This window comes from Antrostomus carolinensis, unplaced genomic scaffold (assembly GCF_000700745.2).
Source record: "Antrostomus carolinensis isolate BGI_N321 unplaced genomic scaffold, ASM70074v2 scaffold1320, whole genome shotgun sequence".
NCBI lineage: Eukaryota > Metazoa > Chordata > Aves > Caprimulgiformes > Caprimulgidae > Antrostomus > Antrostomus carolinensis.
Window position 1 is genome coordinate 43,038 of NW_010290301.1, and position 13,765 is coordinate 56,802.

General features: G+C 40.1%; 1 protein-coding gene across 1 annotated transcript; it reads right to left on the bottom strand.

The window, feature by feature from the left end:
* Positions 1-7,209: 7,209 nt before the first annotated feature.
* Positions 7,210-13,452, bottom strand: LOC104528467 (DNA repair protein XRCC3; the record flags this gene model as incomplete). Its single annotated transcript, XM_010172492.2, has 4 exons — positions 7,210-7,432; positions 8,487-8,533; positions 10,748-10,960; positions 13,238-13,452. Coding segments are annotated over 4 exons (698 nt in total), but the record flags the coding sequence as incomplete, so codon positions are not given.
* Between the last annotated feature and the right edge of the window lie 313 nt (positions 13,453-13,765).

Sequence of the window (13,765 nt, forward strand, 5' to 3'; positions counted from 1 at the left end):
GTTTTGGACTGCAGTGGTCCCCGAGCAGCTGCTGTTGCTCTTAGGGAAACACCAAGCCTCAGGTTGACTTTCTTGCTTGTCCACTGGAATTCACAGTCCCAGTCTCTGTACGCTGAAAGTGCTTCAGCATCATCTGCTGATCCCAAATCCTGCCTCTCTCCCTAATAGCTGATGACAGCAGAGGCAGGCAACTACATGCTAGGCTGTTACACCCTGGAGTAGCTGCTGTGCAAAGGACCACTTGAATCCTGAGGGCCCCAGCAGAAGCACTAGATGGCCATAAGTGGCAAGCAACTCGTTTGACCACACATCCATGTTAAATCTACTTACGGTTAATATATATGCTGTCTGTATACAGGACTGCTGCTGGAACTAAGTGTGTATGTTTTAAGTATTTTATAGACACTAGTATTTCCTTCTGCTTTTCTGTAAAGCTTGTAATTTTGTTAATCTTTTGTAAAAATTCTTATTTGTGTGAAGTTGGATGAGAAAGTAAAAAAAACCAACCAGTGTGTGTACAAATGTATTTGTGGTTATAGTGGTGAGTTGGAAAATGCTGGAAAAAGTTAACTTTGGGAAAAGCTGAAATATTAATTCAAGGTTGGCACCAGCTGAAGGAGGTGAAACACAGGAACATAAGCAAGTTCTAGTATTTGAACAGGCTGTGAACAGTCATTAGAATTAGTACTTCATAGAAGTATTTGACCAGTTTTACATGTGGTTTTAAGTTGGTATACAACTTTTTGCATCAGTTATTGTAATGTAATGCACTTAACTATGTTTACCAGGAGGTACCTTATTAGCATCTCTTTAAAGAAAGCTGCGTATGGTATACCTGCTATAAGGACGGTTTAGGAACGGTGAGATACAATGCTGCTAATATGTAGGAGTTTTAGCACAGAGTAGTGCAATTCATTAATGAACTCGAGCAAGAACAGATTGTTGCTCAGTTATCTTAACAATATATACTCATATAACGTAGACTTTTGGGTTTTAATCTTTTTATTAAGAGCTTTTTATATTAAAAAATACATAATATATATACCCTTTCCCCCCCAAAAAAAAGCAAAAGCTGTTATGTGCACCCACTGGTGAATGCAGTTCTGCACACAAAGCCAGACTGCGCCAGCTCCGCACAAGGGGCCGTACGTCAGGCTGCCAGGCCCTGGGTGCCCGTGTCCCAGCCCTCGCGTTGTTTAACCGCTGGCCAATGGTGTCGTCTGTCCCTCTGGCCATGCCCTGAGAACCTCCCTGCAAACACCCCTTGCGGTCACCCTGCTTCACACCAGCGCGATGCTGCGGCTGGGGGAGCGGCTCAGCGGGACTTGTCACACATGGTTGTGTGGAATTCAGTCATACACTGAATTCCGCAAGAAAGTCAGTTCTGACTGCAGGTCAGACCCTTATGAAAGTCTGACTTGCAAAAAAACCCACAAAACTTTTTGGACACTTGAGCTGACTTTGGTAATAAGGAATTACTTAAAAGAAATTGAAGAATGTGTTTTCTACATTCATCTTCCAATTTTGAAGGAAAATTATTTCCGCAGCCTCTCAAAAACAAACAAAAAACAACCCCCCCCCCCCAAAAAAAAAACCCCAAACAAACAACTTGTGTAAATAGCAAAAAAAATATTTAACCATTCCAGATTACAATGTACATTACATTTTTTAAATGCAAGACCATGGTATGTTGATGGTGATAGTGAGGGAACTTCCTCATTCAGTATCTTACTGTTGGTGGCATTACTAGGACTGTGCTTTTAAATGTTTTAAACCTTTATATAGTAATTTAAAGTGTGTTGGAAGATTACGTTGTTGAGCTACTGCTTATTAAACAATTCTTACATTTAAAAGGTTAATTTTTTTCAGAGAAGAAGCAAATTTTGAGATTTATCTAATCTGTAAGTCCCCAAGAATGATAGCAGAGTCCTTACATTATGAGCCAATGAGCTGTTTGACATTTGAGAAGAACTTGTAAAGTATAAAAACAAAGTTAAGGTGGAAGATTTCTTGTGTTTGAATCATGAATGAACTGCTGTCAGGACATGGTTTGGTACATTTAAATTTCAGGTGGGCTTCTCAGTTTGATTTTATGTAGGATTATCTTTCTGCCTTTCCTGTGTTCCAGTTGTAGCTGCCAGTATAGCTGAAGTATAGAACCACAATAGCCAGTTGTGTAATTCTTGGATGTGTTTGGTACCAAACTAAATCAATAGCTCTAATGAAGAAGAAAACTAGAAAAGACCTTCAGAATGGACAGGAAAACCACAGCCCTGGTAGTGCTGTTGTGTTTTTAATCTAGCGTGTTTGTCCTTGCCTGGAATGGTGAGGGTGAACTTCGCTGACAGTGTAACCAGGACTCCAGGTCAGGCCAGTTCCTCGGGATTCTCCTGGAAGAGCAGCTGGTTCTGGGGTGCGGTCAGCGAGGGCCGTGCGGAGGATGAGCCGTACATTGAATTGTTACTGACGGAAAGGGCCCTGCTGCCCTTCTGTCTGTCTGGATGTGTGCTAGGCTCTAGGAATACTGGCAATATTTGGTCTTGAGTTTAGATCTCATTAAATACTATTGTAAAACATAACTTTCATTATTTGCTACTCTTTCAGAGGAGTAACTGAACTATTGCTGTGGTGCTTGTGCTTGCAGAACTGCAGTGATAGAACATAGCACTTAAACAAGAGAAAAACAATTGGACATATTATCTAGAGCTTGTACCTTTGCTCAAAACAGACAACACCCCCTGCCCATCCCCCCAGGCCCTCCTGAATGGTAGTAAATTAAAATTATTTTAAGCTTGAGAAGTATTTGTGCTGAAATTGTACAATTTGAATCCAGTAATTTTGAAAATGGTGTGGTTCTGTTGTAAATACCTAGTAAAAGGAGTGTGCAGTGCTTCATTCAAAGTGTGTTTACAGTACTTGATGAGTTCAAGTTACGTTAGTTTTTGTTGTACAGGTTGTGTATTTTGTCTGAAAGCTGCTAAGAGAATTGCATTTTTGGTAATGTTAGCCTGTGCTGAGAGAATAAATGTTAAAATACACAATGCTGTGACGTTTACAGTTTCATTGTAGCAACCTTACCTTGTCACAGACTTACTGGGGTAAACATTGGCTGCCTTTTAAAAATTTTTAATAGAGTTGAGGGAAATTTTGAACATCTACATTGGATTATTTTTGTCCCCAAACCATTCACAGTAGCCTCAGTACAATGAAGGTCAATAGTTGGTTTTGTTAATTTTTTTAAAAGCAGCCTGAAAGAACAGAGCAAGAAGCAAAACACAGTGCCACCATCTGACAGAGGTAAAAAGACCTGACCCGATGCTTATGCTCATAGTGAAGTTACAAAACTGTTCTTCAGTTGTGGCTGCTTTTCAATAAGAAATATTTAGAGAACCATAGTTGGACGTTCATTTAATGCTCCAGCTACATCAGAAAGTTTGAAGCTGCTGTAAGGGTTGTGCTGGCAAACACAAGTGAGAGAGAGACACTAAAAATGGTATAGGGCATGGAACAAGCAGCGTGAAGAAGCTTTTAAAACCAGGTCGCTCCTTAGGCTCCCTGTATTTATACTCAAGTCCCAGTTTAAATAGGGAAAGTTACCAAGTCTTTAGTTTTAAATTATGTAGTAGAAGCATTATACAGTAGTGGATTTAGGTTACAGCATAATTAAGCCAGGTGAGTTCTATGCAATCAGAAATGGTATTTTTCTGTTTTCGAGGACCTGGCTTAAAAAACAAAACCAAATCCCAACAAGAGCAAAACCAGAAAACCATTTGTGAGGTAAATGTATCCTTCTTCAGGAGAACTTCCCCCCAACCCTGATATGTGGCTTTCATGTTTGATTTAGGAAAAAAAGTAAATAAACCTTCCAAGATTGGCTTTAAGATGCTGCATTTTGATCTCTGTGTGCAGTTACTGCTTGTCAGAGCTATGGACAAATCCCATTCAGAGGTCACCTGGTTGTTTTACCCCATAGAATTTTGTTGAGGAAAAAAAACAAACCCCAAAACAACCAACTTCCACAAACGTGATTTGTAACAAATAGTAGTAATTTGCTGTGACTCACTGTAATGAGACTTAGTGTGTTTTACTACATCTGTTTTGTTAATGGGTCGGTTGTGTAAATTCTTCATCTTTACAAAGCACCAACTGATGTGACTCTACTTTTCTGAAGTGGTGTTGCCAGAACCCTGTATGATCTTTCTGCTGAAAAAGGCCTCTTTAAATACATCACAGATCTGTAGATTAATTTGAAACTGTCTAAAAGTTTCTCAAGTGTCATTTAAGGTTTCTTTTCAAAGTACATAAAAATATTGGATTGTAGTCTTACAGGGTAAAGATGATACACTTACTTCATACATTCTAGAATGTAAATCTTCTTTGTAAAAATAACTTCAATTTTTTTCCTGTATAGAAACAAATCTCAGTTGTGAAATCCAAAGATGAATAAAGCTGTATAAAGGGAAGGGTCTTAAATTGCATTTATTACAACTTCAGCAAGTTTCAGCACTTCTGACACAAGGCTTCAAAGAGGGCAGCTGCTTTGTGCAGACTCATGAGGGTTTGCACCCCAAAGCTGTGGCAGGAACAATGTTCTAGATTTCTGACTGTGGATGCAAGTGACTGAAGAAAGGGAGAGAAACTGCAGCTGAACCTTCAGCTGCTGTGAGACTGACTGTGGGCTCGGGGTCAGTTGCGTTTTAGAGGTTCAGGGTTTGTGTGCGATGATGAGCTCGGAAACATGCTGTAGTGCTCCGACTCAGATGTATGTCTCCATCTTGAGAGTTAAATAAGAACCAACATGGGCAATGACTGGAACACTCGCTCAGGTAAGGTGTTAAATTTGTTGGTAGGTGTTTTTCATCAAGTAAGCTGGGACTTTGGTTACGGGCCCACCTGTGTCTCTTTAACACTTAGGTCTCATTCCTAAAAAGACCTATCAAAATAGGACAAAACTGAGGCTTAAGATGTGTATCAGACTGTTTTGAACATGGCTCACAGTGAGGAAAGCTCCTGGGATTGGAGCCTGGGCTTTGAGGCTTTGATGAGGCTCTTTTATAAATGAATGTCCAGGGAGGGGCTGACTGACTCCCGTTAACCAGCTACATCTGGCTGTGGAGCTTTATTTTATTTTTTAATCAAATTAGTAGAATAGAATGAGCACTTTACTGGCTACAGTGCCTGTCCCAGATACACAGGCCAGGAATGGAAGAGAATGATTTGAGTGTTACCTGTGCTGTATTATTTTCATTAAAATTGTTAGGAAGGAGGGATGGAACATAAGGATTTGAAGACTCTGTCCTTAGATTGAGTACACAAAGACTTTTAAACTTCATTGTTGGGTTTTATTAAAAACACCAGAGCATGGTCATTTTCAAATACAGAGAATCAGAACATTTTAGAAGAGATTTAGAGACAATTTGTTACGCTATTTGCACGAGGTCCCTTTGATGACTGAAGGATCTCAGAAGGCACTGAAAGCAAATCGGCTTGCTTTCTCCTTGGAGTTCCCTTCCATCAGCTCCCAGGTGTGACTGGGCCTGCTCTCCTCAAGCACTTCCCTGAGGCAGTCACACAGTCCCTGTCTTCCTGGGTCTCTTGTCCTTGGGGAAGTCTTCTGCCAGAGTTCTATGTGTCCCAGTGTACAACTAGACAAAACTTTTCCTTTCTGCTACCTGGCTGCATGCTTCCACAAGAAAAGGCGGCTGCTATACTAGATCCTCAAGAAGTATTGCTGGGAAAGGTAGAGGAGGTGGCTGTTGCACTGACAGTGCACCTGAAGAATACAGCAGGAACGTGGCCGGATTTGCCTTTTACCAAGTGACAGTCATTCCTTTGAACTTGCATTTATGGAAGAGATTCCATGCAGAGAACAAAAAGTTCTCATTTGCCAAAAGACGGAACAGAGCAATATAACTACACAGAAAACCCCAAGATTGGTAGATTTCTGGTTTGGGCAGCCTGGGGGAGCAGGAACGAGGAGGGAGAAATCTGAAAGCTTAACAAGTACGTGATACAAGTGAGCATCATACACTGATGAGAGCAGGCACCCACAGAACATAGGCCAAATAAGGCGTAAGGCCTTTGGAAAAGGTGCTCAAAGGAGATAACTTTATCTCGCTTCCTTTCACACTGCATGCAGGAAAAAGAAATACTAGAAAAAGCAGATGTCACAGCAGTTGCCTGAGGCCAACAGAGAAAGACATGGTACGTGGTGCAAAGATGGAAAGAAAAACATGTAATGCTTTGACACTAACAAAAAAATTATCTAAGAGAACAGCTCCATGGATGGACGAAAACAGCTGAAGATGCTCTTCAGAAGCAGAGCTGAGCTAAGAGCCCAGCAGTAAGGACAGAAGCTACTTAAGGGAGCAATCCAGAATGCTATCCAGATCCAACAAACCAGTGCAGAGTATCAGGGAGAACCCTGCTCTGAAACTACCTGGTTACACAGCTTCAGGGATTGGCAAACAGAACAAGGGGAGGCGGGTGTGGGGCTTGGTAGTTTTTAAATGGCAGGAGCTAAAGGAACTGGAAAGCAGGAAGAGAGTGGAAAAAAAAAATTCCAAAAAATTTGTAGAAGTTTTATGAAGTTAGATATGCCCATATAGTACAAATGCAGTAGTTTTAATTCTTACAGTAAGATGTTAAAATCAAGTACCTTTCTGGGGTTTTTGTCTAAATCCTAATATAACAAATGGTTTTAAAACAGGATAGCTGCTTTGTGTTATTTCCAAGGCCCTATAGATAGGAGAACGGCTCTACATAATGGCAGCATGAGGCCCAGAAACACCAGCAGGCAACGCTACCTCATTGAAAATGAGTCCCTTTGGGTCCAGAACCAGAGCAGGCACACAACTGCAGTAGATCTGGTTCTAGATTAGCATGCTATTAAAACAGAATTGGAGACCAGGTCTCCCCTAACACAGGGATTGCCACATCACACTTCACTGTGCAGCCTCCACCTGCTCACAGCTTTACTCTCCTTCAGAATACTCACCTCATGAGGAAAGCCTGATTAACATATATCCAAATATAAAAAGATCATTTTTCACAATGCAGACAAGGCTAATTTAGTCATACCACCATTGATGTATTGCAGCATCCATTTCTCTCATCTAGAAAGAATTTCATTTGACTAGGAGTTCTTCCCAAAACAAAGTTGTTCTGATACATCTTTGGAGCAGGATGCTTTACTGCTAGTAAAGGGATTTATTTTATTCCTTTTACACCTTCCAATTTTACTGTATAGTAGCAGGAGGATGGAGGGAGATGAGGAGCAAAAACTACTCTTAGAGTCCTCACACTTCCAGTGTGGTGTGACACAGCTCCAGGCGATTGTTCAGGTTGTGATATCCGGCTGACCATCAAGCTCATTAGCAGTTGATTTGCCCAGGTTATTCCAAGTGCTGGAGTGACTCTCTTATCCACTGCACTATAAGGAAAGCACCACAGATTTCTGCATCTATGAATTTAATATGAAATACCTTCACTTCTGTTGTAACAAAATTACACTGGAAGAAATGATCCACTGTTTCTATATTTATTGTTGTTTGCTGTATTTAACGGTCTTCAGAGACAGAGATTATGGGGTATACTCACAAAACTATGCACTAGGTTCTTTCTATAGCAAAGCAACAACTGGAAGACAAATGCTTCTATACAGAATAATTCAGTCGTTCTTCCAACTACAGCCATGGTTGAACTTTAAGTATTTGAAGTGTGTAACTGTTGGCCCTGGATTCCATTCAAAGATATATTGGAAATGCTGGGTAGATACAACACTGCATATCTATTACTTCCAACCTGAAGGTTAAACCGATTTTTTTTCCTGGAGAAAGTGCAATCTCTCCAGTAAAAGAATTACAAGATAACCGGGGGGGGGAAATTAAAAACCAGACCCTTATCCTTGTTCTGTGTCAGTTTCTGAATCTGGAGGACATAACTAACTTCTTGCAAAAACACATTTCTGTAGCACCTAGCTTACCTAGTAAATCAAGGTTATAATTAGGATTCAAACAACAAATATGTAGGTTTGAATCCTGTTAATATCTTGGTGTCAAAAGATACTATTTTTTTTTTTCTTAAGCAACCAACAAAACCAATTGATAAGGTTTTGGTTTTTTGGTTTTTTTTTTGGGGGGGTTTAATTATTTATTTTTTAAGCAGACAGAAAATGCACTCAATTATATCAGAGACAAGAAGAGATGCAAAAATACTCTTCTGTAAGCAAGGACACCAGCCATTCCCTCCGGGAAACTGTCCCCACCTACCTTGCTGGTCAGGGGTTACCACTGAAGTGTCTATGGCAGTTTCTTCCACTTCACAGCCCAATAGTTATTGCTGATCTCCAGCAAACACAGCATGGCTGGGTAAATGCACTACTGCTCTTAACATGCTCTGCTAAGTTTATATGGGAGTTATAAAAACCAGAGTGGTTCAATGGTGCCGTGTACGACCTTGTTCCATTTCTGTTGCAGGTGACTTACCTACAACTGCACTGAGCAGCTTCTGACTCACTCACTGCATCGGTCACCTAAAGCAGAAAAACATTTGGAGTTGACCTGTAGTTACCCATTTGTTTTTAGCAAGCAGAAGAGCAGGAAGCCAAGAAAATCCAAGTTACTGGATCACATATTAAGCCAAGTTAGTAAACCCTTATTCTTTCAAGACAAACTAAAAGGGAACTGTGAAGTATAGTCTTAGTTTACAGTGCTACAACTATTTAACTAGCTACAGCTTATATGAATTTAACTAGTACTAGATGCTTAATTTGATAAAAAACAAAACAAAAAACCCACCCAACCAAAAAAAACCCAACCCAACACGCAAATAACCTCTCCCCCAGAACTGTTGCTGTAGATAAAAGGCACTGAAGCCCAAATCTCTCAGCAATTTCCCTGCCTTTGAAGGCCTGCTTAATGGAACAGTTTGCCTTACAACCTAGAAAAATCCACCCCTCTTGACTCCCACTGTTGTCTTTTAATGTCATCATTCTTCCACACAAGTTCTTCACAAAGCACAGCAAATTAGTTTATAGGTACTTCTCTAAATAGAATGCACAGAATGGATTACTTTATAGCCATCATCAATGCCATTATATTCAGAGTTTAATCCTGTAACTACAGACTTGATGCAATGAGTCACCTTCCATTAGAATACTGTCTTGAAGGACTCTTTGTTAGCAAAGGGTCAGACTGTTGTCATTCAGTGACCTCATCTACTGTGAGCCACAACAAGGTAAAGCTCCTGTCCTGGGAACGCAGATCTAAGCAGCTCTCTTAAATCACTCTTTTCCCTCTCACGCTAAATGCTTCCAATGCAGAGACTGGACACATGTAGACATGTCTTACCCTTAAATTTAATCCTGTTTTGCCTGCTAGATGGGCACTCAAAACCCCCAGGAAGAAGGCAGACAGCCTTTTCAAAATGCCCATACTCAAGAGTATCCCAGAAGCTAGCCAAAGAACTTGACTCCATCAATTGGCTTCATAGCATAAATGCTGAAACACACAAATCTTTGCTTAACTAAGAGCAAAATCCAAAACATGCTTCCCAAGGAGAACAATTTGTCTCTACTAATACTAAAACTGAGAAAGCAGTGAGAGGAGATGGCAGTTTTCCTTAAAAGCTAGCTGACCTGGTGAAAGATTATGTAAGCAAAAGTTGGTTAAAACATTAGAAGTAACTTGAGGCTGAAATTCAAATGCTACTGAATCTTAATGGCAATCTTACTGAAAATAAAACCACTGTGTGTGCCTGAAAGCTGTTCGAATGACTGCTGTGTATGAATTCCAACACACTCCCTTCCAGCTGTGGCAGTAAATGCCAGGTTTTACACACTGCCCATCTGTAGTTCCAGAACTCCTCCTAAGGAACAGGAACAAATGAAATCACAGTTCCCTTGATTTTCCTTCTTCTTTCTTCCTGATACAAAATTCTTCTTGTTTGTGACTTCTCAAGTTCAACCTTTCTCCCTCCGCCGTGAGAAGGAAATGTCAGGGCCGAGTACTCGGCCATATGAGGGAAGGGGCCTTCCGGAAAGGAAGTTTCCCAACAGCGCCCCGCCTTCACATTCACTTACCCCTTTCTGAGGCTGCATTCCCAGTGTGGATGCTTCGTTTCCAGCATTCCTTTGCTTCTCTGATTTGTGGCTAGACTAAGAGCAGCAGCATGCCGCTTCTACAGGGCAGAAGTGGTGTCTGCTCTCGTTTTCTCAACAGAGTATTCTTTTTGACTAGTATCACTGAGGCATTTTTTGGTTCAGCTCGTGTCAGCTCGCATGCATTCTAGTGCTTTAGTAATCTCAGCAGTTACACAAAAATGCTGAGCTTCACAAAAATGCAGCAGAGTCGCTGGTGTTTCACTGTCTCCACTGTCTGTGGAATATAACTGTGCATGCAGAGGTCCCAGAGCAATCCTGCTGGCCGTGGCACCTGAAGCCAGTGTCGTTTTCGTTGCATGCTGTGGGCAGTTGCTATACCTATCCATTTTTGTTAGCATGGAACTGAACAACCTTTGAGGACATTAACAGTCTATGAAAGCTTAAATGATATGCTTAAACTTTGAGAGGTTAGAATTTACTAGTTTGAAGTACACTCCTTTAAGGAAACTTCGGTTTCCATCCATCATTAATACTCAGTTAACAGTGTTAAATACAACACCAAGAAATCTGCATACACAGATTTTCCCCACCCCAGCCATTTATTAAATGGTCTCCATAAAATGAGAACTAATTATGAGGTCATACCTGATTAATGCACATTATTGGAGTCCTGAATCTAGTGCTTAAACTGTGAAGCTGTGCTCCAAACGTCTGCAAATACCGAGCCTTCATCACGGAATCTGAGACTCCAAACTCGCATCGAAACAAAGCAGCAATAGAGTCTATGACCACCAACCGCACCATGCCTCTTGTGAGGAGGAGGGAAATCCTTTTAGTAATGCAGTTGTGAAAGGTATCCTACCAGAAAATACAAACAGCCAGCATTAAAACAGTTCAAATAACTCTATTTGCAAAATCAAGACCGTAACTACAGGTATCGTCGCTGAAACAGAAGCTGATGGAGTTTCTAACAGTAAAGTGAGTTCATGGATTTTTAAGCCTCACTAGTAACTCTTTTTCACAAATGTCTTGTGGTTTTACCTTAAGAAAAAAAATAAAGAGAACAAACTGCAACGTTCAGTTATCTGAAGCTCTGACCTAAATCAATTTTTTACCGAGATTTCAAAATCTGAAGAGTGCAATAATACAATCCTAAACCATTCCTATTTTGCAGGGGTGGTTCTCACTGAAACACTGATGACTCAAGATTAACATTAAAGATTCAAAACAGCAGTTAGAGGTGATGCTGCTGTCCCATCAATGACATATAAACAGTAAAACACATAGTTGCTACATCAAATCTATACTGATCAAGAGTCTTACAAACATGAGTAGCTACAACTTACATCCTCCCTATTAAAAGTTTTACTAATTGACTATTTTGAAGTCACCAAACACTTCACTTGCAAGAAGTTTAACTAACAAATATTTTGTAGGGGGCAAATTCCATCACGTAAGAATAAAGAGATGAAAGGTCCTTGTAGCCCAGTATCTTGTTTTTAACAGTGTGGCCTACAGCAGCTGAGTAGAAAGAACGAGCTCACAGCAACAATCTCAGCTTCTGGCCATCAGAAATGTCAATGTTGGCAAAGAAGCAATAATGTGAGAGTCAGTTCTTCTGACTGGTGCCACTCTTCACATCTAAACAGAGCTAAGAGCTTACATGCATTCAGAATGATATATACTATCCTCCAGCACTGCACAGCTTTTAAAACAAAACGGTAACCCTCAAGTCTGAATTACAGTGAGATATATTTTACTCAATGAGCTGCTTTCTACAAAATAAATTATATTATAATATCAAAGGCTTTTTTTTTTTTAACTTAGGAGAAAATATTACTCTGAAGAACATACAATTGCTTTCCATTCTGGAAAACAGATGGGGTTTTTTGTTTGTTTGTTTCACTCACTGGTGTACCTACAGGAAACTATGCAGGAAACTTCAAACCCTTCAGTGTTTGTATGTGGTCCTTCTGCTCCTACAAAACTCGTTATTTTCAAGTGAATACACAAACAACTGGATTCTCCACAATGAAGCAAGTCAAAAAAATGATGAAGTGAAACAAAATACAGAATGTCATTGTGATTTGAGTTTCTACTTCAGTGGCTATAATCCACCTATCTCTATACAGCAATGCAATCTATGTACATGGATATACACACACAGACCGAACCTATACATAGCAACACATGAACTGTAGTAATCTATTGTGGAGTTGCTGGACTTAGCAGTGAGCACAGTGTTTTAGGGGTATTTTTAGAGATGTACATACTACTATAGGGTGATTCTCTCCTTTTTGCAATCACTCTGTGGCTTCCAGAAACTACAACTGCACTTTAATTAATATTTCCAATAAAATGGGCATTGGAAAGATAACTGAGCTGCTGCCTGGAGCACATGGTGAAGAAGCAGCAAGCACACTAATGTACAAGAACTATGTACAAACTATGATTGAAAAACTCCAACAATTGGAATGATTTAAGTGCTACTTTCAAGCTTTTAGAGAAAAAAGAATTTCTGACACACTATCAATAAAGAGTGTATTCAGGGCTACTGAAGAAAAAGCACAGAAATGTGGGTTCACAAGGCAAGAACACAGTGCTGGAGTTTGCATCCTCTCCCCTCCGCTTCTACTACGATGTCTCACAGGCAGAGGGACAAGACAGCTGCACTGCTGTGATTGTGCTGTGCTGTTACCTATTCTAGGCATCATTTTTTGTATCCTTTCCTCCCACCTGCTTAATTTGCAGTTTAACAACTCTGGTGTTATATTGTAAGTTACTCAGGATACACTACCTTTTGAATATATATTTATATCCTGTCTCCAAACTCAATTAAGATCTCCCTAGGAGCTGCAGTAAAACTAGTAGCAATAAGTCTACTACATTTTAATAACATAATGACTTACAAAAATCCACTACATGATTAATTCTAAAAAATAGCAATGTCTATCTTTCCTAATAAAACACTGTAGGAGACAGTTCTTTGTCAGCAAATTGCAGAGATTAATAAGTATTCATTACAGATCTTAGTTCACTTGTAGCTTTTTGAAAGGTCCCCTGTATCAAAAAAAACCCTGTGGTAACTGGATTACAGTGTAATAATTATGCATTCTTAATTGTGCTACTACTTACTAAGTCTGCTGCGTGCTCAACAAAAATACTGTTTCCAAATTTGATCTTCTGTATGATTTCAGCCGGAACATCCGCACGCAGCTTATGTTGTTGATCTATGAGTTGTTGCAAACGTTTGCTTGGGAACACATCTTCTGTACAAATGTAGACAGCTCCTATAGTCAAGGAAACCACCTCTATTATTACAACAGGGCTCTTACACACAGTGTTCTTAACTGCACAAACATAAAATAATCCATTCTGCACTCAAAAGCTGGACACGTGTACCTGGAAATTCATGTAACTCTTTTTTTGCAGCTGTACTGAATCAATGATGACCAACAAAACCCTCTCCTGTGCCTTTCCTGCAGGTGCCAGCTGCTTCTTTTGGTGCCTGCTGACACAACTGGATTTTTGTTCTCTCCACTAGGTGACACTCACTCAGCACAGCTGGGGAACACCTGCCTGCCTCACTTGGGGGATTACAGTATCATGGTTTATCCGACCCATAAATAGGGTGTGTGATAGTTTAACTTGTCTGGCAGCCAA